The following is a 26,523-nucleotide window of genomic DNA, read 5'->3' as shown; positions in this document are numbered from 1 at the left end:
TAGAGTGAGTTAAGATATATGCCAGGTGCTGTGTCAGGAATCATGAGGAGGGGCGTGGGATAAAGCTGTGAAAAAGACCCTGCCTTCAAAAAGCTTCCAGTCTCGAAGCGACACCTACAGATACTGCTAACCCTCCGTACTGACTGAGACAACTGCTACACCACAGGCACCAGCGCTCTTCTGAGATCAGCTGCTGCTTCTCAAGTATTTTTGGAGGTATTAATATAGACAGAATTGACAGCCACATCCTTCTTGGGATTTCTAGTCCGCCCCCTCCTTTTCCCTGATGCCTGAAATTTCTAGGGACAAAGCCTTTCATATCATTTTTGAATGAACTGAGGTGGTGAATTAAACCACCGCATTGCACGTGTTGAACTGGTATAACTCCTGTGGAAGGCAAGCTGGCACCATCCAAATTACAAATGTGTTTGCCCTTTGACCTTGCAATATATATACTCTATATATACTCTAGCAATATATCTTGCAGATACATTCACCCACGTGGAAAGTGCTATACATACAAGGTTATTCATTATAGCATCATTTGAAATAGGAAATAATTGGGAACAACTTAAGAGTCATAGATAGGGCACTGGTTAACTAGGTTACGGAACATTCATTCATACAGTGGATCCCAGATCAAGGGAATGCTTTATCTGTGAACAGATCCCTGTATGAAAAGATCACTGACGTGTATTGTTGAGTAAAAAAACTCCTAAGTGCAAAACAGTTATAGTAGACTACCCTTTGTATTATAGAAGGGGCGAGGAATGCAAATCTACACATTTGCCTGTGTAGGTATGGAGAGACTGTAGGATAGCAGGAAGAAACAATGTTATGCTGGGGCGGGGGCAGGAATCAAATTTGGCAGTGGGATAAGGAAGGGAGAACTTTTTGTACTTTATTTCTAAACTATATGAATGTGTTATCTATTCAAAATATTAACTGAATTGAAATTTGTAAAATACCCCATGGGAAGAGTTAACCCAGTGACTGTGATTCCCACCAAAGGGTGAAAGCCTACTGTTCACTCATTCATTTATTCAATAACCTATAACAATCAAGAAACTTCTTTAGCAATCATAGTTAACCCGTGTTAGGCACTTACGATGTGCCAGGCACTGTAGCGAGTACTTTTGTGTACATGATCTCACTGTAACCCTCTCGCATTACAGAAGAGGAAGCTGAGGGTGAGAGTTGTTACTGCCTAAAGTCAACTGCAAATATCCAGGCCCCACCATCCTGGACTGGGCTTGGCTCTGGACACTAGGGATATCAAGACGAAGATACACCCCTGCCTTCTTGGACTTGCTACTCAAGTGAGGGAGCCAAGCGTGTGAAACAGCAGATTCACAGGCAGCATTGGAACAGGCAAGGGAGTGTTAGAGCACAATGCCTAGGAAATAGGGGACAAAGGGAACAGAGAGTCTGGGCACAAGGAGAAAACCTCTCCCACGACACCCTTTTGCCAAGGACAGGCCCTGTCAGCAGCCGTGGAACTCTGCTGCGCCTCTGTGGGAGACAACCCCTCCAGCCGCAGAACCAACAATGAACAAAGGCTGCCGGTGCTCTGTAAGAACAGAGGAGATCTGACAACTGCCCCTGCGCGTTTGATCAGTGTAGACATCCCTTCTGGACTTTGAAGCCTGAAGTGCTCTCCTTTAGCTGTCTACACAGATCAAATAAGCTGGATGACTGCCATATCTTGACTTCACTTTGTGCTAATCCAGTTACAGCCAGCTCCAGAGCAATCCGACCATCTGAGCAGAGGCAAAAATAATTCTCAGGGGTAAAGATAGACAGTGCCAAGATGTGAGCATTAACTGCTTGCTGCCCCTTCAGGAGGGAGTGGGTTTTGAAGTTAGTTTTAGGAAGCTTCCGAGAAGGGAGCTCCTTACCCTCTCCACGGGGAAGTGGCTAAACTGTTTTCTCTCCTTAAAGGTGAAAGCCCTTCTTATTCCAGGGCTAGTACATGAACACCCATAAGAGCTAACTGGCTCTCAGAAAGACAACCCCACCCTAAAGAACAGGGATCATCACACCACACAAGCTGGGGAAACCTTCCCCCAGCCTCCTCAGTCCCCAAGCAACAGTGAGGACCTCAGGAAATCCTTGTCACAGAGCCTGGCAGGACCAGGCATCTAACAACCAACCCAGAAGCTAAGTGGCATCATTAAAAAAGATTAAAAATCTACATGAGTTCTAACATCTTCGTTGCTAGCTATGGTTTCCATGGAAATAGACATCTGCTCTAGGGAGAAAGAAAAGGTGGGGGGAAGCATTGTAAATGCTTTAAAATAATCAGTGTTTTGAAGGATTGATTCCGCTCCCCCCCATCACAACATTAATAGTCAGAAAGTGTGAGATTTTTGCATAGCAATTTCTTATGTGTGCTTTTTTATTTTTTTTTTATTTTTTTTTAATGCACCAAATGGGTGGGACCTTCCTCTGGAAACCTCCAGATCAAGTACAAAGACTTCAAGATAAAGGCTGGTTCAGGGGATAATAGACCTCTTGGCCTTGGGTTCTTTGCTGTTTATTTGCCTGCCAATTTGTCACTTTTCAGTGAGGTCTGGTCCCCAGCTCTCTCCAGCTTTTCTAACAATTTCTGAAATTTCACTTGGAAAACTGACAGAGATGGAAACACTTGGCTGTTTCATAGGCAAGTTTGGTCTGAGAGGGAGAAGCCTTTCAGGGCTCAGAATCTGCATAATTTCTGGTCCTGCTCACAAGCTAAGGGAAAACTGCTTAGATTGGGGGTGGGGGAAAAGGCTGACCCCACACAAGGGCAATTGTTGGAGAAAATGCCGTAACAAGCATATTTCAGGCCACAGTACATTGCTAATTGTTTGCTTTGTGTGGAGTGTCTGCTGCCTGTATGATCCAGTTTTCCTTGTCTCAGGCACCTATTCACTGTATTTGTCTCCAGCACATCCTTAGTGACTAGCTGGACATGGAGGGTCTTTTTAAACTAGGACTGTTGTTTCAGCAGAGTTGCCGTATTTGCTTCTGGGTCTGGGGAGAGGAGGCCATTGGTTAATGGAATGAAGGTGTCCTTCTGCCCTGTCAGGATCTCAGAGCAGATGCATTGGTGGAATGACCACTACCTGAAGACACAGCCCTGGTCAGGGGAATGGGGGTGGGGGGGTTGGGGTGGCGGGAAACACATTCATTTTATTCTTTTTCCTCTGGCCTTCTTGTGGGAAGAGGGAGGCCAATCATTCTGATCTGAGAGCCGGGGTCAGACCGATTTCCTTTGCACCTGTGCTGTGCGTGATCTATCCAGGCAGCTAGGAATGGTGACCTTGTGGCTCCCTTTGTTTTGATTTTTTAAAAAGGGCCCAGCAAAGCTCTGGGGAGCACGTGCTCCAAGAACAAAAGCAACACTTAACTGCAATCTGTGTAACTGCTGTTGCTGGATCTTCCCTCTCTTCTGGCCAAAGGCTAGGCAGAACAGATGGAGCCTGCTTCTCAGCCTAGTGACTGTTACACCAAAGGAGATCCAATTCCGGAGCTTTTGGTCTAACGGTCACTCACGCTTCCCCCCTCAGCTCTCTGGTCACCAGTTCCGCGACCCCTCGGATGGTAGCGAGAACGCACGCAGTGAGGAAAGGCCGAGTGGGTTAGAAATTATGATGTCACAATACAGGTGACACGCGGGTGTTAAGGTACGACTCCGGTGCAGGGGGCCTTTCCACGGCGCCTAGAGTGGCATTGTCCTGTCACCAGGGATCAGTCTTAGGTAGCGGCACGGGGTGGGGCACCGTGGGGCACTGCTCTGAGTATTGTCCTTTGGGCGATGCAGGGCAAGTAGCTCAACCGAGGCGGAGTCCGGGCGGCCACCCTCGGAGAGGTGCGGAGGGACCCCGCCCCGCTTGCCCCTTTCCTGGGGATGGGAGAGCTGGTCCAGATCCAGGCCAGGGGTCAGGGGAACGCCTTTTTCCGCGGCTAGACAACAGCCTGCGCCCCTGGCTTATACCTGGGGAGACCCACGAACGTCCCCACCCCTCGCATTGTCCTCCTGCCACGCCAGCCCGGACTACATTTCCCGAGGTGCTCCGGGGTCCACGGGGGCGGAGCCCACGGGCTGTGAGGGGAAGGGGCTGCACGTGCCGCCCCTCTCAGCCAATGCAGAGCCCTGCAGGGAGGTCACGTGCCGCTGTTTGGCGCTTTTGTGCGCGCTCGGGACTGTTGGTGCTCAGTGCGGCCAGGCGGCTCGGACCGAGCAGGTGGGTCGATGGTTCCTGGAGGAGGCTGCAGACAGCTAGAGGGACGCGGTGGGCGGGATGGGCTGGGCCTTCGTAGTGGCCCCCTGGTGGAGGGCTGCAGGCGGGGCCGCCCGCCCAGAGGGGCTGACGGGTGGGGGTCGCTCCGCTTTGTATGTGGTTCGGGCGGAGCCTGGGCTTTGTCCCCGCTCCCTGGGGGCGCGGCTGTCGTGGGGAAGGGGCGCGGCCAGCTGGGCAAGCCTCGGGCCTTAGCCCCGGGGTGCTATCGAGGAGACAATAGGGGGCGTGGGTCCCCCTTTGCCTCCCTCACTCCCCCTGCAGACGCGGCCCTGCTGGGGTCCCCATTGTCTGAAGGGGCAGGGAGGCGCCTGCTGTGAGCAACGGCCTTTGGGCCAGACTGCGCCACGCTAGGGCTGCGCCCGCTCCCCGCTGTGGTCCTTGCCCAGTGACTGTGACGCTGCGGCCGAGAGGCTAACACCCCACCAAGGCTCCCGCCCTCGCGATGGGGGGCGCGGACAGCTAGGATGGCGGTAGGTTGGGTGGGGGCGCGGGGAGGAGGTGATGAGCCGATGTGGAGGCTGTCCCACGGCTTGTTCTCTAGCTGCAGCGGGGTGGGGGTGGCCTCGAGGTGTTTTTGGCGGGAGTTGGGGGGGGCGTCCGCGGGGGGTGAGCCTGGGATGGGCGGAGTTATCCGATAGGACCGTTAGTCCCGCCCATCCCTCCCCTTTCCACGCGCGCGGGCTCCCGGGTGTTGTGAGTTCGGGGAGATTCGAAAAGGCGCGGGGAGGAAGGGGGCGGGGCCCGGGGCCGGGGCGCTGAGCCTGCTCTGATTGGCCGGGGGCCGGGGGCCGCTTTTCTTGTCTTGCTTGACCAGGGCCACGCCCATCCTGGGGTCCAGTGCTGCGTTTAATGCTCTGCTAGTGTTAGGCCATTTCTCTGCCTCTGATTTTAATTTCCAACTGGTGGGAACCCGCAATCCTACGTTTTTGATGCTAGCCTGGGGCCTACAAGAATCACGACCTTAAAAAAATCAAGATAGGATGTAGAATTTTTCATGACTTACGGCAGCAAATATAACCTAAAACCTAGAGATGCGTAAAACTAATTTTGCCTACTGTTGGACAAGGAGCTTAAATCCCAAGAACAATAGGAGTTCAACATTATTGGTTAATATTAGCTTGGGGGTTTTGTTTTCCACCATGGCAGACACAGACAAAGCGTGGGTGGGTGGGTATTTCATTTGCACAATGAGTTGTAGGCAGTGTTAAGATGGCTCCGGTCTTACTGTTGAGTTGAACTATGACCAACGTTCTATTCAGTTCACATTTCCCAATGATTGGTATTTTAGAGATTTTCATAATGTCTAGTTAATGATGTTTTATTTAATTCCACGGTAGTGATTTTTCTGACGCTGATTTATGTGGATATGATTTGAGGTCCCCAAGGAATCAATGACATATAGAAATGCAAAGAAATTGATTGCATGCTTTTGAAAATCATTTTCAGGGCTTTCCTTGCCAGTGGATTGTGTAGAATATATTGCCAGGCTCTTGTCTTCTGTTCACGATGGCTTCTTCTGGTAGGTAAACTATTTAGAAAAACTGAAATTGTGATGGGCTTATGATTTTAGAATAGGAGATGGCTTAAGTCTTAAGCCATTAATTTGACAACTGTGTTTTGGTCTTATCAAAAAATGTATTTTATAAATTGGAGAATAATTAAAGAAAATGGTTATCACTTGAAATACTGAGAGCTTATAATTAATTGTTTCATTATTAGACGATTTGGCTTGCTTTGAAGCAAATTTGTGGAGTTTTGCACCAGTCTGTTCTTTTGTTCATGAAAATGATGGTCAAATAATGATGTCTCAGAATGGTATTTATTAACCAAAATTTTTGAACTTTGTTTTTCTGGGAGGTGGTACTTACATAATAATTTCTTGCTTGCAAACACAGCTTCATCAGCCCTAATTCTATTCATTAAATTGCTTTGGTTTTTAGAAAATTATAGAACAGTTTATTAGAATAGGAAAACCCTATTTTTCTGAGTACATTATAAATACCATCAAATCCAGATATCCAGGTGAAAGAACTGGAGAAGCGTGCCTCAGGCCAGGCTTTTGAGCTGATTCTCAGCCCTCGATCAAAAGAATCCGTCCCAGAATTCCCCCTTTCCCCTCCAAAGAAGAAGGATCTTTCCCTGGAGGAAATTCAGAAGAAATTAGAAGCTGCAGAAGAAAGACGCAAGGTAAATATCACAATTCACAGAAATGGGGTATTTTTTATTCTAATGTGGCAAATCAGTTTTATTTTCATAGGAGGAAAACAGAATTATAGCTAGACGCTAGGCGTGAAAATTACGTAATGCCAGTGGCTGGAAGAAAATACCAACCATCATTTATTGAGCTCCTATTATGCACAAACTTCTTTACTTATATTTTTCCTTTTTAATACAGTGACTCTGAAAGGGTAGGTTTCATCTTAGATACCGAGCTTAGAAAATGGTCTTCGGGATGTTAAGTCATTTCCCCAAGTCATATAGCTAGTGAACATTGGAGTCGGAATTCAAGCCTAGGTCTGTCTGAAACCAAAGGTCATGCTTCTCATGCTTTCTCTTTGAAACGGACTTGTTGGTGTATGATTCATTTTCTTTATTTCTTTAAATTTTGGGGGTTTCTTTTGTTTTTTGTGTGTGCCTGTGTAGTATTTTTGTTTTTGTTTTTTTTGAGAATAAAACATTTAAATTGCTAGTAACGTGAATTTGTTGCTCAGCTGGCATTCTGGTATCATGGCAGTTTTTCTCTTATGTAATCTATTCTGTTTAACGTAGGCACCTTTAAAAAGAACTAATCAGAAAAATTAACAAGTATTAATATGCTTGTTGTAGAAACATTGGAAACCACAGAAGTTTATAAATAAGAAATTAGGAGTATTCATTATCCTACTTCCTAGAAATAACCAGTAACATTTTGCTGGGGGTTTTTTAATCCTCACCAGAGAATATTTTTTCCATTGCTTTTCAGAGACAGTGAAGGGGGGAGGGAGGGGGAAAAACATCAGTGTGAGAGACACATCAATTGGTTGCTTCCCACATGCGGCCCGACTGGCCAGGGATCGAGCCTGCAACCGAGGTACATGCCCTTGACCGGAATCAAACCTGAGACCCTTCAGTCCTTGGGCCGATGCTCTAACCACTGTGCAACTTGCCAGGGCTTGGTGCATTTTCTTCCATTCAACATTATTCTATTAATTGAGAACTTTACATAAATTCTCATTTAGTCCCCTTTACCAACAACCCTGATTGGAGTGAATGAGTGTAATTGTAAAATTAGGGAAACTAAGTCACAAAAAGGTCTTAAAGTAGTAACCTGCCCCCACCAACACAGCTAGTGCAGTTTAAGTCTGATGCATTTACCCACATACATACACATATAGGCCCCTTTTTTAAGCTTCTGTAGCATGTGTTATGTACTTTTCAGTGCCATGGTTGTATACACACGCACTCGCCCACTATCAACACTGCAAAACATTTCCTCAGGAAGAGTGACAGTGTTTGCAGTGGTGCATTGTCTCCTACCTGCTCTTCTATGTAGTTTGTATTCATGGAAGAGATGCAGCTGAAAGCTGGGCAGAGAAGTTTCTAGAAATCAACAGTGGCCCTGTAGCCATTAGCCTGTGCTTTACGTAGTAACTGACTAAATATAGTGAAACTCTTATCTGACTGGGATTTTGCAGAAGAGAATTAACAGAACCACTGGCAGATGCTTTGTAGTTTTCCTACAAGTCAGTGCTTCCAAACACAGCAGAATCTGTTTGGTAACAAGCTATTCTGAGTCTGTTGAGGGAGCCACACTGGTAATCGAGCTCAGTGGTCTGGAAGTTAATGAAGCTTCCACAGAGAAACGCTAATAAGCTTTTTTTTGAAACAGAAATCCTTCTGATTTAAATAGTAACCTGGAGGCTTACATTTTCTATCATTCATGCATTTTCTTTTATCAGTGTGGTTACATTTTTTATAATGAGCTAATTTTCTTCGGATAGCCTTTGAAGTCAAATAACAAAATTCTTTATAATAAAGTTACATTTTTAAGTGCATCTCATTCATGTCACCTTGATACCATTAAGCAGTAAATCTTACGAGGATTTCCTTAAGGAGTAATTGGGTAAGACTCTGGACAGCTTTCCAAAGTAAATACAAACACTAGCAAATGATTTTCGTAATATTTTGATACAGATAACTGAGGTCCTGACTTCAGTATTCTTTAAAGAGCTCTAATATTCTGCCTCTTTCAGTCCTCCCAATTAATAATTTCTTCTGTAATTTTGCCTTATGCTAAATACATTTCTGAGAGCCTGACCGGTTAAACTTATTTTTAGTCCCATGAAGCTGAGGTCTTGAAGCAGCTTGCTGAGAAACGAGAGCACGAGAAAGAGGTGCTTCAGAAAGCTATTGAAGAAAACAACAACTTCAGTAAGATGGCAGAAGAGAAGCTGACCCACAAAATGGAAGCCAACAAAGAGAACCGGGAGGCACAAATGGCTGCCAAACTGGAGCGTTTGCGAGAGAAGGTAGGTGCCAGCCTGGCAAGAGGTGGCTTAAGAGCTTGAAGTTTCACGTACCAATGAACTGGCTTCAACTAATTGCCTTGATCCTTGGTCAAAGGTGTTTGGCATCGCTTTGGGGGCTTGCCATGTTAAATGAGAGGTCTCTTATTTTAAAATAAGAATGGATTTTCAACAATTTCCAGCAGAATTGCACTTTCTTTGGAAGAGTGGTAGGAGGTTCAGTCAGATTCCTTTGATGATCCAGGAAGTTTGAAGATTATGTCTTAGAACTCTAATTATATGATTCCCATAATACGTAATTATACAGTAGTCCTCTATCTGTGTGGGATGTGTTCCAAGACCCCCAGTGGATGCCTGAAACCATGGGTAGTACCAAATCTTGTATGTATACACTGTGTTTTCCCTGTGGCTACTTGCCTGTGATAAAGTTCACGACTTCTCTTCAGCACATCCAAATTGCCAGCATCACTCCTTTTGTACTTTGGTGTCATTATTAAGAAAATAAGGGTTACGTGAACATAGATACAGTGATTTTTGTGACGGTTGATCTGATAACTGAGACTGCTACTAAAGGACTTAACAGGCAGGTAATACAGTGTGAATACACTGGACAAAGGGATGATTTATATCCCAGCGGGACAGAAGGACAGCATGAGATTCATCATCCTATTCAGAACAGCATATAATTTAAAACTTATGAAATGTTTTTTCTGGAGTTTTCCATTTAATATTCTCATACTGTGGTGGCCTGCAGTTAACTGAAACTATGAAAAGCAGAGCTGCAGATATGGGGAACTACTGTATTTATATTATTACATCTATAATAAATATACTGGCACTGTGTTGGGCCTCTTTCGGAGGCGTGACTTGGTAGGCTGCTTTGACAGATGTATATACTATTTCTTTACAGGACAAGCACATTGAAGAGGTGCGGAAGAACAAAGAATCCAAAGATCCTGCTGATGAGACTGAAGCTGACTAATTTGTTTTGAGAACTGACTTTCTCCCCCTCCCCTTCCTAAATATCCAAAGACTGTACTGGCCAGTGTCATTTTATTTTTGCCCTCCTGACGAATATTCTAGAAGCTGATGTAGGACCATAGGTAGATCCAGACTGTATGATGTTGTTTTAGGGGATAAAGGGGAGAAACGGAGTGTTTTACTCTTTTTCTAAAGTGTTGAGGTCTTTCTAATGTAGCTATTTTTCTTGTTGTATCTTTTCTACTTCAGTACACTTGGTGTGCTGGGTCAATGGCTAGTACTGTATTGGCTCTGTGAAAACATGTTTGTGAAAAGAGTATGTAGTGGCTTCTTTTAAGTTGTTAGATGCTGAATATCTGTTCACTTTTAAATCCCAATTCTGTCCCTATCTTACCAGATGCTACTGTACTTGAATGGTTAATAAAACTGCACAGTGCTGTTGGTGGCAGTGACTTTTTTCGATCCAGGTAACAAACTGCCCAGTGATGGAGACCCTCCTAGCTTATCCTTGTGCTGGGTGGGGCCTTCGGCTTGGCGGAAATACCCAGCAGGCACATGGCTGCAAGTTCCCTGCCCTCAGTTCCACCAGAGTGGTTTGCATTGTCTTCTTCCACAATCGTCACTTTGTTGTAGTGCCTCGGCCCAGATCAGCTGTTATGATAGTCATTCAGATGTTTATTTGCAAACAAGCATTTTTTTGTTCCTGTGTCCCTGTTAAAATGGCAGATCTTCAAGGCACAAATGGTGTTTCTAGAGAATAGAAGAAACCTTAAGATCCTAGTTAGAGGTATTTGACAGTTTGCTTTGTGTTACAGTTGAGGATGGGGGTGCATCCTAATGCTTTCCTGCTATGGAAGCTATGACTCAAGAGTTGAAATATCCATAAAACTTCTGTGCCCCTGTAGCAACTCCTGCGAAGTGATTAAATGGAACCTTAAATTCAGGAGCAGCATTTGACTTGGGTGGTTAAGATATGCAGTTGCTTCATCTCGTATCCAGAGGCTGTATAATGTTCACTGGTGTCAGAGCATTGCCTCTCAATTCAGGCAAAGCCTTTGGCAGCTTTCCTAGGGTATTTGGGAAGTAGGCTTAATTACATATTCTTTGCTTCTCAGCCATCTGTATAAAAGCTCTTGGGAGCCAGCACCTATAGCGAGGAGAGCTGCTAATGCAGTAGGGTCTGCGTGCCACCGTGTGTGTCTCTGCAGCTCTGGCTTTATCTTTTTTTTTTTCTGGCTTTATCTTGATTAGAGTTTTACCAAACTTAGAAGGAGAATAGCCTCTCTCAATCTTCCTCTGTTAGGATTAAATGAGTTTGTATGTGTAGAAAGAGCATGCTTAGAAATATTTAGCATGTATTTAGTACTACCCATAAATAATAACTACTATTTGCCCAGAGGCCAGTGAGTGAGCTAAGTTTACACTCGAGTTAGAAATGATTGTGCAGTTTTTGTGTACCTTGAATTGATACAAATTTACTTAGACCAACATGATGATCAATTGTAGGAATTCAAAACAGAAAGGAGAATTTAAAGAGTTGCGGCCATATAGAGCCAGAAGGAACAAGATCAAGCGTAGTTTAGTAAAATGATAGGTTCAGACAATGCCTAAACATAGGTCAAGGTGAGGCCTGTGTGCAGGAACTCAGCATTGTTCATCCTCAGATCTTAGTCTCTGGCACTTAGTAGGTGTCAGAGGTTTGCGTGGGTGAGGTGGTGCCTGCAGGAATCTTTAAAACAAGTTCTGAGTAGCTGGAATATAAAGATGGCCTGAAAGAAATTTGGAGTAATGGTACAAGGTGTCCGACAGATGGCAGTAAGCTTTTCTTCATGTCCGACTCCCAAAGAAGGGAACAGCCCTGGAAAAAGCAAGAAGGGTCAAGCTGGGTTTGAGGGACAATCCTCCTGTTAGTTACAACCATCCGTGGTGACCCTGACTTAGTACAGGAAGTGGTCCCGAGCTCCCACCTCATGACAATGGTGTCACGGACTGAAGGGGGTGCATTTACCCACAAAGTCAGAAGCCCCACTTTTCTGTTTCACCTCTGACCTTTGGAGAGGCACTTAGTCCTGGGCCTCAGTTTTCTCCTGGGTAAAATGATGTTTAGCTAGGTTAGTTAACTATCTTCCATTCCAAAATTCTTTGCCTATAATTTGGAGGGAAGGAGGAACAGTGGTGCCCATGGGTTTCCAGGGAGTGTCTGTGCCTTCCTGGGCCCAGGTGTTCTCTCTCCTGTCCTGTGCATCTCTTCCAGCAGGGCCTCTCCCAGGAGCACACTCCATTCCCTTTGTTTTGATTGGAAAATAAGGTTTGTTTCCTCTTTCTGAAGCTTTGGTACTTGAATGTGGTGATTTCCTGGCCTTGGTGAAAGAGCAGTTTGAGGGCTGTGCAGAAGGCCCTTAAATCCACATTGAACAAGCACCCAGAATGTGGACCACATGGGGCTACACGCCAGCGATGGAGAGGTGAAAGGGGGGGTCTCAGCGCGTCACGCGTTATGCGGGAAGGGGGAGGGTAGCTGTACAACACGGCTGAGAACACTGCTCTCGACCACGTGCTCCTGCTCACCAGGCGTGCTTCAGTGGTTTGGTGGAGGGAGTAACCACTTGTTATCTGGGGAGAAAGATTTTTGTGCCCCACCCACCGGCTCTGAAGGTGTTTCTCTCTGTGGGTGTTACTCTCCCAGTGGAGAGCCGATTTCCAGGGGGATTTAGCACCCCTTGTAAACCCTTCCAGGCAACAGTTTGGCCACTTGACTGGAATTCAGTTGTCTGGATCACTATTAAGCATGATTTACTTGGGAACAAGAGGTGAAGGGCTGGCTCCTCAGAAGAGCTCCTCCTTTTGGGCAGGGGGTTGCATTAGGTGCCCTGACTTTCCTCTTCAATCTTCAAATCCAAGACTGGTTCTGGGTCTTCTCTACCTGGTTAGATCGCAGACTCCTGGGTCAGGGGTCATGTCTCAGCCACTCAGGATTTCCCCACTGAGCTCAACTCCAAGGTCCCAGAAACTGCTGCCATTTAAGTCTCTTACCACCTGCCTCCTACCTCTTTATCCAGGTCAAACAGAAGGTCCACAGTGTCCCTGTGGCTGAGACTTCTGCCAGCAGAAGCTGGTATTCTGTACTTAAGGGACACAAGGAAGGTTTCCTGACTTGTTTTGAGCAGGCACCCAGATTTTTAAAACTTAGTTGTAGAGTTTGATGAGCTACAAAAGAGAAGGGCTCTGGCCCATAGCTGGAAAGGCCCAGCCTTCTTCCAGTGTGCTCAAGAGTGGTACCTTCCCTGTCCTTGGGCACCAAGTCCAACTGGGGCAAGTGGGCTGTGAAATGGGTCCAAGGGAAGAAGAAACAGGCGGGAGATTAGCCAAATACCCATGGCCACAGTAGAATGGTAGACATGAGGACACAGCCTCTGTGGGTGCAGGCATCTACCCTGTGGCCTTCCATCCCCTTTACTGGCAAGAAGCCCCAGTATCCCTAAGGTGGGGGATGACCTTGGGGGGGCTCCCAGCTAAGCTAGGCACCCCTCTTACATGCTCTCACAGCTCTCTACAACACAATTTGGTATCTGTATACTCTATTGCATGCTCACCACCAGAAGTCTAGTTTCCTGTTACCATATATTTAACCCCTTTTACCCAATTTGCTCTCCCCCCAATCTCCCCTTAATTCTTAAAGGAAACTCCATACTGTTTTCCGTAGTGGCTGCACTGATTTGCATTCCCGCCAGTGGTGCAGGAGAGCTCCCTTTTCTCCACACCCTCGCCAGCACTTGTTACCTTGTCTTTTCGACAACAGCCATTCTAACGGGTGTGAGGCGGTCTCTCATTGTGGTTTTGACTTGTTTTCCCTAATAATTAGTGATGTTGAGCATCTTTCCGTGTGCCTGTTGGCCTTCTGTATGTCTTCCTTAGAAAAATAGCTATTCAGATTCTCTGCCCAATTTGACTTTATTGATTTTTAGAGGGAGAGGGAGGGAGATGGACAGAGAAACATCGATGAGACAGAAACATCGATGAGAGAAACATCATCGATCGGCTGCCTCTTGCACGCCCCCCACTGGGGTTCGAGCCCGAAACCCGGGCATGTGCCCTGAGCGGGAATTGAACTGTCACCACCTGGTTTATGGGTCGCTGCTCAACCGCTGAGCCACACTGGCCGGTTGCTGTGCAGAAGCTGCTTAGTTTGATGTAGTCCCATTTGTTTACTTTTGCTTTTGTTTCCCTCACCTTTGGAGTCAAGTTCACACAAACACCACTGAGACCAAGGTCCAGAAGCTTAGCGCCTATGTTTTCTTCTACGTGTTTTATTGTTTTGGGGCTTATATTTAAGTCTTTAATCCATTTTGAGTTAATTTTTGTGTATGATGTCAAATAGCAGTCTAGTTTTCTTCTTTCGCATGTGGCTTTCCAATTCTCCCAACACCATTTACTGAAGAGACTTTCCCCATTGTATGTTCTTGGCTCCTTTGTCATAAGTTAGTTGCCCATGCATGTATGGGTTTATTTCAGGGCTCTCCATTCTGTCCTATTGCTCTGTGTGTCTGTTTTTCTGCCAATTCCATACTGTTTCAATTACTGTAGTTTTGCAGTACAGTTTGAAATCAGAGAGTGTGATACTTCCAGGTTTGTTCTTTTTTCCCCTGGGTCGCTTTGGCTATTCGGGGTCTTTGCATCAAACCCAAACTTTTAACCCCCATGCTATACTGCAGCCCCTCATGTATCACAAATGAATCAATCATTATGCAATTATTTATTTCAAGAGTATCTCCCTAGCTAGAAGAAAGGGTTCCCCAGAACAGGGGCTATGCCTGTCACATTCACCACTGGATCTCTGGCACATGGTGGGAGGTTAAGAAATAAATACTGAACTAAATTATTATGAGTGGGTGATTCCTGCGGTCCACCTCTGGGCACTTGCTTTGCCCTCACTCTTTGTGGACTCCATGGGGAGTCAACCCATTTTTCTAGAAGCATAGGATGGCTCTGCCCTGACTTCGCAGACTTGCCTCAGAGGTGTCCAATCCTTACTGGCAACCTCCTAGATCCAAATGCACAAACTGGCGGCCTGCAGCCAGAGTGTGTCCACAGGCATGTTGTGTTCGGCTCATGCTGTTTTAAATTTTTGAATTAGTTGATAATGAATTCCATTTGAAAATCTAATTTCAGGCTTATCTTGAAAAACCGGAAGATCTGGCAACACTGGGCTCACATTCCCACCCCGACACAATCAGCAGGCTCTGGGCAGCTGCTGCCCCCTTGAGGTAGCACGTAAGCTCTACAGCTCTCCATTCCTCTGGGCCATGCACTTCTGTTCCTTAAGGACTGCGGGTGCCTCCCTGCTGCAGGCCTAGAGTTTGCAGTAACTGACATAGATGACACTCCATCAATCAAACTTTTTAGGTCCAAAGGCCAGTCAGTACAAAAGGTATAATAAACAGTAAATAGTATAATAAATGACTCCTCTCCCTCTGACAGCCCTCAACTCTTCTTCCACAGACGTGCTGTGCCTCTGTGTTACAGTCATTGTCACCTCTTAAGGGCCAGACACCAGCTGGATACCAGAGTCACATGGCACTTTTTCAAAATTCAGAGACTCAGGACCCTCAGACCTTTAGAGGCAGAATTTCTAAAATTGGAAGCTAGGTGTCTATAGGTTTTTTTAAAAAGCCAACAGTGTGTTCTGTTGCTCAGCCAGGCAGAGACTACTGTACTCAAGATGCGATGTCCCAGACCTAATTTCTGCTCTTCAGTCCCCCATGGTCTGGTGGAGTTGGGCCCAGAGCTCCAACCGTCAGAGATGCTGCTCAGAGTTGTGCAGAGTGTGCACTGCACAGGGCACCCAGCCAAGGCCTGAAATCTGGTCATCCCCTTGAACCAAGGCTGTTAACACTGCCCTACCCCCAGAGGAGCAGGCACCGCTTTCAAATTTACCATGTCAACCATTCAATGCAAATACAGGCAGACCTGTGCTGCGAAGTGGGGGCATAGACAGGCTCATCCTGCACGCCCAGGGTGACGTCCTGTAGGTGATGCGTGGGCCACGTTCGGTGTAGGGGTTAGAAGCAAAGAAGGCACACCTCTACCCTGTACCATCTCCCAGCTCACCCACTCCCCAACTCCCTGTGCTTATCAGGGCAATTGATGGGAACACTAACACTGTGCATCAAGAAGGCCCCGGGAGATGGGCTAGGGTGGAAGGAGAGCTCTAGCCATGATTTGGACCAGTGTCCGGCCTGAGGCTGCTTGGGGTTGACTGGCCTGGCATCCAGAAGTACCTGCTTGGAGGAGCAGGGAAGCAGGAGAATTGCTCCTTCTGAAAGTCTTCTAAGGGGCTGTGCAAAGCCAGAGCCCACCTCAGCAGCCTGAATCAAACAGCAGTCCTTGGACGGCTGCCAGTCCACAGACTGTTACTGGTCTGCAAGGAGATCAGTACAGAAACTGAAAGTAAGCATTTAGAAACTTTTATAACAATCTTATAGAATCCGTTGAATACTAATAAAGGCTAGTATTTTGCATCTTTTTTTTTTAAGCGGACATATCAAGATTTTATTGTCACGTAATATGAAACTTAGAATTGGATCAATGGCCCTTTTTCTTCCTCTCTCTTCCCAGCTCAAAATGCTTGCATCTCTTAATAGCCAGCACTCTCTTGGACCTGCAGTTGGGCTCAACGCATTCAGACCTCAGCACAATCATCTTTGTAGTTTTAGTCTTTATGTGGAAAATCAGCTTCGTCTGCCCACCATGGCCACTCTGCTTCCTGTCATAACACTGCTGTCTGGGCATACAGAGGATGCATGCCCTTCTTGTTCTGTGTTACTTCGTGGGCTTGATGCTTATCACACTTCCTCCAGGAAGTCTGCCAGATTTTAGGAACATCGTGTTTGCAAAAGCACTATCGGCACTATCAGAAATGTACATCTTTCATCAGAAAGTTATCGTAAAATATACATAACATAATATGTGCCATTTTAACCATTTTAAGTGTACAATTTAGTGGCATTAAGTACTTTCACAATGTTGTGTAACCGTTACCACGATCTAGTAGATTTCTTTCATTTTTACTAAAGTATAATTCTTAGTAGATTAAAAAAAAATTTTTTTTTTAAATATAGTTTGAGAAGCACTGGCCTAAATCTTGACCTGTGAGCTTCCCAAAGCATCAAAGGCTTTGGGGAAACAGGCACCTCATTGGAAGGTTTGATACATTGTTTGGCTTCATTTTCTCAAACTGTTGAGTTGAGATTTGCCCCAGAGAGTGGCGTGGGCTGGGAAGTGGAGGGATGGGCACCACCCTGGAAGGCAGGGCAGGAGGCATTGCGCAGCCAGCCAGGGCTGGGGCAGGTGGAGGGGCTCTCCCTGGGCAGGGCTCCTAGGGCGAGAAGGCCAGATGAGAGGCTGCAGGGCCTTCTGGCAGGCTTGCCTCCTGACTCAGCCCTCGGATGCTGGGAGAGGTTAGTTTAGAATTCCAAGAATGTCAGCTCCAGCTGGAAGGGCCCTGGTGTCTACACTGCTTGTTTAAAGGAAGAATTTGAGTCTAGAGAGAAAGGACTTGCCTAACATTACAGCCAGTTAGTGGTAGTCCCAAATCCAGGCCTTTACTTTCCAGGTGGAAGCAGGGCACAGCTTTTTAGAGTCACACAGAATGGGGTTCAAGTTCCAGCTCTATTAGCTAGCTCTCCAGGGGCCTTGGGCATCCGTACCTTCATCTGTGAAATGGGGACAATCCCTCATGGGCTGGAGGAGTATTGAGCTGGTGCTGAGTTGAATGAAGCTCCTAGCACAGATCCTGGCTCTCGGGGGATGGGCAGAAGTCAGCCCCCTGCCCCTCCACGTCCTTCCTTGTCCCTCCTTGGCCAGTGCTCTTCCTGCCAAATGCAGGGGCTTCTCAGTCTGCCATTGCCCCTCACTGCAGATGAGGGCAAGGAGGCAGACACTCTCTCCAGACTGAGAACAGGGAGCTCACAATCCACCACACTGCCCCCCCCCCCCCCCAGCATCTCCCTCCCCACTGGTCTTCTCTCTGCACTTGACTCTTCTGCCAACTCTCTGGGCATATTAGAGACATTTTTGTCCTTTGTGGGACTCAGAACATTTGTAAAATGAGGGAGTTGAACCAGGAGAACTCGAAAGTCCATTTGGGAAGGGGATGCTAGAGTGCGGGTGCTTTAAAGTTCGTATCTTTCCTGGGAGAACCAAACTCCTGGCATGTCAGACTGGGCTGCCCCTGGGTTACTAGCCTCTCTCTGTTGTTGCCTCTCAGCACTTTCTTGCTCCCTCCTGCCTCTCTCTAGTGGCTGAGCGCTTACTATTTACTGTGCACTGTATGTGCATTTTACATTTTCCATGTTAATGAGTCCTTAAAACACACTTGTGAAGTCAATACTATTCTTATCCCATTTTCCAGATGAGGAAACAGGTTCAGAGAGGTTATGGCACTGACCCCTAGCTGGTCAGTGGCAGAACCAGCAGGTGGTAGTCTCAACACCAATCCCCAGAAGATCAGGTTCCACTCGGGCCTGAATTTGGCAGGTTCGATATGCCAGTGCTCACCTCCTCCCTCCTGTTTTCCCCACATGGACTTTGACTCTCACCTGGAGATGTTCCACTGGCAGGATCACTTGGGCAGTCAGGGAGGAGGGTTTGGCTGTTGGTGGGAAGATCACTTGTTGGTTCCAGTTTCTGACTTGTATCTCAGGTATTACGTCCCCTCTCATCAATCTCTTTCCTCTCCTTTCTCTCTAGATGTCCAAGAGCAGGAAGGTCCCCTAAGGGATTACCCCAAACAAGCCTCTCCATTCATTCATTCATTCATTCATTCATTCATTCATTGAACAAAGACTGAGTCCCCCTGCATGCCAGGCACAGTTTCAGGCCATGGGGACATGGCTATACGCACAGCAGATAAGGCCCCTGTCCTCATGAGCTTACATTCTGGTTGAGGAGACAGACAAAAAGCTTATGGTGAGTGCAATAGAAAAAGTGAAAATGGTGATGTAAGAGGCGAGGTTGAGGGGTGGGGGGAGTTCTCTGCAGATAAGGTCGGGGGCAGTGTTTTGCTGGCCGAGGGAACAGCTGGTACAAAGACCTAAAGGCAGGTACCATGTAAACATGTGATGGGGGTAGAAGGTGGCATGTCTGTTCTCCTCACCCACCCACTGTTAGCAAATCATAATGGTCAACATATTTCTCTCGTGTTTTCTATGACCTACCTGCATTCCTCTCTATGAGGAATTATTATCCCCATTTTGCAGGGAGATACTATTATTAACCCCATTTACACAATTGATAAGTGGCTGTGCTGGAATGTGAACCCAGGGCTTTCAGATTCCAGAAACCACTGGGCTCACTGACCCCCTCAGTAGCCTCTTGGCCCCCCTTTCCTGAACCCCCTTTGGTCATTCTTTGCTAGACCCCTTCCTGATTTCTCCTCTTTCTTTGCTTCGGACAGGGACTATGTCTCTCGATCACCTCTCTATTCCAGGCACCTAACAAGGACCTGACACCCTTCACTCATTCATCCCACTTTTCAAGAAGCTTTTTCTGCACTAAGGAGTACGGGACAAGTCACAGAACAACACACCCAGCCCAGGGAAGGACAGGCAATTAACAGGCATCACAGTGTGGTGGGTGCTGGTAGGGTGTCAGAGGAGCCAACAGAACAGGGCAGCCAAGTCAGACCAGGGTGGTGGGGACCGGTCTGGGAGGGCTTCCTGAAGGAGTCAGCACCTGAGCTGAGTCCCAGAGGAGAAGAGGGAGTTGAGCAGGTAACAAAGCTGTGGTGAGTGTTTCAGACAAAGGGAGCAGCGCACAGAAGGCTGAGAGAGGTGAGGCATGTGGGGGTGACTGGACTATGGATGGAGTAGGAGGGAGGAGGGAGGCATGAGGCTGGGAGGTCACGCAAGGCCTTGCCAGCCAGGACAAGGAGTCTGGATTTGATTTGGTAGGCACTGGGGAGCCACCAATGGCTGATGAGCAGGGTAGGTCTGGGCACTCCCTACTTGATGGAATGAGCACATGAAAGGAATAACTGTGGGGTTCCATGCACTGTCCTACAGGGAGGGGGCTGGTTAAATGACCTGACAATGGAAGGACAAGCCAGGCAGATGCCTGGCCACCAGCCAACCATTCCTCTCACCTTCCTCTTCCCTGCCTGGGCCACGACCGTCACTGGGATCTTTAGGGGAGCCTCCCCGCCAGCCCCCTCTGCTGCCTGGCCCCCCTGTGTGTTCTCTAAGCCACCCAGTGACCTTCTGAAGTCAGGCTCTCCACTGCCCAGTGCCTTTGCCACCTCAGCTGCATCCAAACGGAAGAAACTGCTGCACTCATCATGGACGTTGGCTCTGGCCTGTGCAAAGCTGGCTTTAGTGGGAACGATGCCCCCAGAGTGTCATCGTAAATGTGGGGCAGGACAGATAAGTGGGTGATGAGCTTGAAGCAAGAGTAGCGTCCTGACCCTGAAGTGCCCCACTGAACTCGGCTGACATGGAGAAGGATCTGGCATCATATCCACCACAGCGCCGCACTGCCCCGGGAATACCCTGTCCTCTACCAAAGCTCCACTAAGGCCAACAGAGAGGGTGACCCGGGCCAGCTCAGAGGCCTTCGATGCCTCCCACGCATGCTGCTGCGCAGGCGCGGCCTCCCTGCGTGCCTCTGTTCACGCCGCCAGGATGCTCGTGGGCTCCAGCGTGGTGCTACCCTCGGGGCCCACTAGTGAGGGTTATGTCCTGCCCCACGCCAGCATCTGTACTCAGCTGGCCACGGCTTGAGAGACGACCCCACGGAGATCCCGACAAGAAGGGGCTACAGCTCCACTCTCCCAGCTGCGAGGGTGTAGGACACGGAGAAGCTGTGCCCACTCTGGCCCTGGAGCAGGAGGCGCCCCTGCTGTGTCCTGCTGCTCTTCCCGGGAGAAGGCTCTGAGCTTCTGATGGTCAGGAGGTCGCCTTGGCAACAAGAAGTCCCGATGGCCAAAGCACCCTCCTTCCTGGGCTTGGAGTCCGGTGGCATTTCATGAAACAACTTCCAGCTCGTGGGGTGTGACGTGGACATCTGAAAAGGACCTGTGTGTGCCCACAGGACATGATCGGGGTGCCGACAGAACCCACGGAGACATCACAGCCAATGCCACAACCACTGTCCAGCAGATGTGGGTCAGCAGGAAGCGGGGGGAGGGGCGGGCCCATTTCCTGTCCACCGCGAGCGCCTCCGAGTGACGCAACTGCACAGCGTGTGCTGCCCGGCTTTGTTCACAAGGAGAACTTGCCCTGGCCTCGTGAGCCTGGAACGAACCTTCCAGAAGAAGCCTGCCCCTGATACTGCAGAAATAGCAGGCCTGGGTTGTCAAGTGAGTTAATGAACTAGTGTAAGTCAGATCCTGCCTCCCACTGCCCCCAGACGGTGGCCCCGAGCACTAAGCATCAGGGGGAGTCCTTGCAACTGGGAGGCTGAAGGAAACGCCGGCCTTCCCCCCTCTCCCCTCCCAGCCGTCCTCGGAATGCCACCCATGCCAGTTCGGGGCTTTTATATTTGCCCTCCGTGGGCATGCACGTGCCACCCTATCCGAAGCAAGGCCCCCGTCCACCCTCTCTAAGCAGCCACCTTCCCGCCCCAGCATCGTGCCCTGCTCCTTGCCCTGCCTCATTTTATTCACAGGATTGATACCCTCTTCCCCACATCAGGAGAGAGGTTTCCCAAGGACAGAGACTCTCCCTGTCCTGTCCTGGGCCCCTGGCGCGCAGTGGGCGAGGTGCTCCGTGAGTGCCTTTGGAAGGGAGATGCCTGGGCCCGTGAGGCACCCTGCGAGGCCTGTCTGTCCCCACGGCTGCCAGGCCCCGTCACCAGCTCCCAGGCACTGTTCCTCCCACCGGCTGTCAGGGGAAGTGGAAATTTCCACTTAAAGAGGGAAAAATGACTCTGTTCCCTGGCTGGGCTAGAGGGACTAAGAGGAAATTTCCATGAACTGTGTTTCGAAGGCTGACAGCGTGGCAGGGGTAAGGGGAGGGGCCAGGGGTGAGTGAACCCCGTGAACCCGTGAACCTGGGCCCCTGCCCCCTGCCCCCTGCCCAGCCTGGAGGACAGTGTCTGTTTACAGATCTGCAGATAAGGGCTCCATCTGAGCTTGTCCAGTCTGTGGGGCCTGGAGTGAACTCTGGCCCTGGAGCCAGAGGCTCTTTCATCATCAAGTTCAATCCCCTCCTTTTCCAGATGCAGAAACTCAGGCCCAGAGAGGGGAAGCAATTTGTCCCAGGTCACACAGAAAGTCTGTGACAGACAGGGGACTCAAACTCACTGCACTGCCTGGGTGTCTGCATCTCTTCCATTCCCTCCCTCCTACCCTTCCATACCCCTCCAGCGAATCTTTCCCAAGTGCCACTTTTGACCAGCACAGTGTCCTAGGCCCTGAGGAGCTCCCTGCTCTGGGACCTCAGGCTCCCTGAAGCTTGTGTCATTGCCACTGCCTCCCATCAGACCTCAAGAGCTGCCTGCCCCTCCTCCCCACACCCTGGACCTGCTGCAAACTTTGCTACACATTTAAAAATCCTGAAGACCAGGTTGCTCCCCATACCAATTGGATAAGTATCTGGGGGTGGGGTCAAGGAATCAGTTTTAAAGGTCCCTGGGTGGTTCCATTTACAGCAAAGCTTGGAAACCACTGTTTTAGCCTTAATTAATGGCACCTCCACCTCCTATCCCTTGGACCCCAGGCTGCAGATCACCTGCTGACTTTTTCCCAAAATCTACTTTCTGGACACATGAGCCCAGGCCCCAGGACAGACCTCGGCTGAGTAATCCTATCTCTTTTTTGGAGAGTAAGAACTTTACCCTACTACAAATGTTATTTCGGCTGGTTTAATAATTAAATTGATATGAGACAGATTAACAGGAGAAAAACAAATTTAATTTTGTACATACAGGAACCCCACATACGTGACAGGTTCCAACATAAAAGGTAACATGAAGTTTATATACTATGCATATACAGTCTGGAGTCAAAGAATGGGATAGGGGCTTGTAGTTTCAGAGGGGAGGAGGGTAATTCACAGGATAATAAGAGCAGATGTTCAGTAATTAGATGTTTGCCCTGCCATACAGATAGGTCATAACATTTATTTCTGGCAATAACTCTTATTATGAGCAAAGCCCCCAATTTACACTCCTTAAGGGAGAGGTGAAAGTTTCTCTTGAACCCACAAGGGTCTTTAGCTCAAGATAATTGTCATGCCCAAGTAGTACATCTTGGGGGGGGCCTGTTCTTTTTTTTTTTTTTAATTTTTTAAAATTGATTTCAGAGATTGGAAGGAAGAAGGAGAGAGAGATAGAAACATCAATGATGGGCGAGAGTCATTGATTGGCTGCCTCCTGCACACCCCCTGCTGGGGATCAAGCCACAACCTGGCAAGTTCCCTGACAGGGAACTGGAACCGAGATCTCCTGGATCATAGGTCAATGCTCAACCACTGAGCTACTCCTGCCAGGCAGGTAGGTCTGTTCTGAACCCCTTCACCCTCCTGCTCCTGCTTTTGCCCAACCCTGGGCCTCCAGTCTGCCTAGATTGCCTGGCCTGACCTTCACCGGGTACTTATTAAATATTTGCTGTTAATGATGGCAACGATCTCAGTCTGGCCAAGAGGATCCTTGACTTGGAAGAAAGAAAAAGGCTTTGAGGTCAAGCAAACTTAGATTCTAACACCAACCAGTTCTGCTTGCTGTGCCTGGGCCCGGTTTACTCATCTGTGAAGGGGGTGGGGCAGGTGAAAAAGCCTACCTTGTAGTTTGTTGTCAGAGTCAGAGACACTACCAAATATATGTAGAGGGCCCAGCAGCTCACAAACCAGTTGCTCTGAGAACAGGCTGCTGTTACCTGATGGTGGGAAATGGTGACTGTTTCCGTGGGTGGGAAGTAAAACCTTAGGAAGGAAGGTGGCTGTGAGCCTTCTAAAGAAGACCCTGCCCAAGGGGGCTTCCTCCTGGGACACGGCAATCAAAACAGAGAGATGAGCCTGAGCCAGCTTTGCTCAGTGGTTAGAGCGTCAGCCTGCAGACTGAAGGTCCTGAGTTTGATTCTGGACAAGGGTACATACCTCAGTTGCAGGCTTGATCCCCAGCCTTGATCAGGGCACATGCAGGAGGCAACTAATCGATGTGTCTCTCTCATATCGATGTTTCTCTCCCCCCCCACTCTCTGAAAAGCAATGGAAAAAAACAACAGAGGTGAAGGGGAGGGTGCAGAAGCTGATGGCTGGAGGTCGTAAGGGATCAGCTAGAAAGTGCCACCACCCTGCCTGAGAATGTAGGGTGAAGTCCCTGGTGGGGCATTCTCTTGGGAACCCCCAAGGGGGCCTGCCTGGGGACAGAGTCAGCATTTGGCTACCTGCTCCCCCCGAGACACTAATGCCCGATTACAACCCCAGCAGACAAAGACGAATTTCCTCCCCTGTCTCTTCCTCTGAGCTATCAGAGGGGAGAAGCTTTAGACTGACTAATACATGAAAATTTTGATCACAACCAGAACTAGACTTTTTAAGACCTAGAAGATGAGACTGTGCTTTGCACCAAGAAGGAAAAGCTACAGGACCATATTAAGCAAGGGCAAGTCTCCAGGGAAGTTAAAGGGGCTCTGACAAGAAAGAATCACGGGGCCACTGTTGCCACATTTAGTGACTGGGTCCTGTGGTATCTGAGTTATGAAGCCAGCCTGTGCTGGGCATCAATGGAACTACTGTCAAACGCCTGCGTGGCCTTGGCAAGGCTTTTTATTTATCTGGGCCTCAGTTTCCTTAGCTGCAAAATGCTTCTCTTTTCAAAGGGGCCTGCTAGACTTTGCCAGTTGGTAAAGAAATCGAGGTCTCTCAGCTCCAAGCAGGGAAATTAAGTATGTTCTCAGCCCAAAGCCTGAAACAAACTGGTAGGCCTTAGGAAGTAAGGTCAGGCAGCGAGTCTGAAAAATGACCTCTTCTGTATAGTGAGGAAATAAAAATTTTTTAAATTGTTGTTTAAAGATGTTAATTGCAATGCTATTCTTAACAGTTTTATTGCGACATTAATTCACATACTATAAGATTCATCTCTTTTTAGTGTACAATTCAATGACTTTTAGGAAGTTTACAGAGCTGTGTAATTACCACCACAATCTAATTTTAGAACATTCAAACATCCCAGGGATCTCTCATACCTATTTTCACCTCTACCCCTGGCAATCACTAATCTATTTTCTGTCTTATAGATTTGCCTTTTCTGGGCACTTCACATAAATGAAATCATGCAATATGTGTGTGTGTGTGTTTTTCGTATCTGGCTTAACATTCAGAGGTGACTAAACATAACATTTCTGAGGTTCATCCATGTTGTAGCATGTATCAGGACTTCATTCCTTCAAACAATAGTCTATTATATGGATATACCACATTTTATTCACCTGTTCATCACTGATGGACGTTTGGGTTGTTTCCACTTTGGGGGGCTATTATGAATAATGCTTCTCTGAACATTTGTGTTTAAGTCTTTGTGCGGATGTATGTTTTCAATTCTCTTGGGTAGATTCCTAGGAGTCTAATTGCTGGGTCATATGATAACTGTGTCTAACTCTGAGAAACTGCCAAATTGTTTTCCAAAGTGGCTGCACCAATTTTACACTCCCATTAGCAATGCATGAAGGTTCCAATTTCCTCACCTCCTTGACACATTTCTTTTCTTTTTAATTATAAACATTGTAGTGGCTGTGCAGTTGAAACTCATTGTGGTTTTGATTGTGTTCCTGTAATGACTAATGATGCTAAACATCTATTCATGCGCTTCTTGGCCATCCATATAGTCTGTTTGCCGAAAAGTCTATTCAAATCCTTTGCTCACTTTTTAATTGAATTATTTATCTTGTTATTGAGTTGCAACAGTTCTTTACATATCCTAGATAAAAGTCTTTTAGCGGATATGTGATATTTGCAAATATAAATATAAGTCTGACTTATCTTTTTTTAGTTACTTTATCATAAATGTAAGGGTTTATTTCTGGACCCTCAGTTCTGTTCCATTATTTATGTCTCTTCTTATGCCAGTATCACAGTGTTTTCGTTATGTTATTCGATATTATCTTTTGAAACCAGGAAGTGAAAGTTTTCTATTTTGTTCTCTATTTTCAGAATTGTTTTGACTATTTTGGATTCTTTGCATTTTTATATAAATTTTAGGATCAGCCTTGGCCAGGTAGGTCAGTTGGTTAGAGCTTCGTCACTATACGTCAAGGTTGTAGGTTTGATACCGGTCAGGGCATATACAAGAATCAAAAAAATGAATGCGTAAAAAAGTGGAATGACAAGTTGGTGTCCCCTCCCCCCTCTGTCTCCCTTCCTCTCTCTCTAAAAATCAATAAATAAAAATTTTAAACAAGTGATTATTGCCTGGCTGGTATGGCTCAGTGGTTGAGAGTCAGCCCATGAACCAAGAGGCCAGCAGTTCGATCCCCAGTCAGGGCACATGCCCAGGTTACAGGCTCATTTCCCAATAGTGGGCCTGCAGGAGGCAGCCAATAGATGTTTCTCTCTCATCATCAATGTTTCTATCTCTATCCCTCTCCCTTCTGCTCTCTCTAAAATCAATAAAACCTATTTTTAAAATTTTTAAGTGATTATTTAAGTGATTAATCTTCCCCCAAAGGATTACACTGATCATGCAGGACCATGACAAACGCTGAGGGTAGGGACAACATCTAATTCATCTTCCTTTTCCTAGGACTGAGCAGAGAGCCA

The 26,523-nt window shown here is 47.4% G+C and overlaps 1 protein-coding gene across 1 annotated transcript; it reads left to right on the top strand.

The window, feature by feature from the left end:
- The first annotated feature begins 4,154 nt into the window (after positions 1-4,154).
- On the top strand, positions 4,155-10,213 carry STMN1 (stathmin 1). The gene is made up of 5 exons (XM_016216426.2): positions 4,155-4,229; positions 5,733-5,805; positions 6,301-6,473; positions 8,603-8,794; positions 9,702-10,213. Exons 2-5 carry the CDS (start codon positions 5,793-5,795, stop codon positions 9,771-9,773), a joined length of 450 nt encoding a protein of 149 aa, XP_016071912.1. The 5' UTR covers positions 4,155-4,229; positions 5,733-5,792; the 3' UTR covers positions 9,774-10,213.
- The last annotated feature ends 16,310 nt before the right edge of the window (positions 10,214-26,523 follow it).

This window comes from Miniopterus natalensis, chromosome 9 (assembly GCF_054644295.1).
Source record: "Miniopterus natalensis isolate mMinNat1 chromosome 9, mMinNat1.hap1, whole genome shotgun sequence".
Classification (NCBI taxonomy): Eukaryota; Metazoa; Chordata; class Mammalia; order Chiroptera; family Miniopteridae; genus Miniopterus; species Miniopterus natalensis.
The sequence above is the reverse complement of the archived record's forward strand: the minus strand, read 5'-3'. Positions and strand labels throughout refer to the sequence as shown.

Bases quoted from the DNA above. Each gene is read 5' to 3' on its own strand.
- STMN1 (XM_016216426.2), top strand. The intron at 6,474-8,602 runs GTAAATATCACA...ACTTATTTTTAG, and splicing joins CTGCAGAAGAAAGACGCAAG to TCCCATGAAGCTGAGGTCTT. The intron at 8,795-9,701 runs GTAGGTGCCAGC...ATTTCTTTACAG, and splicing joins TGGAGCGTTTGCGAGAGAAG to GACAAGCACATTGAAGAGGT.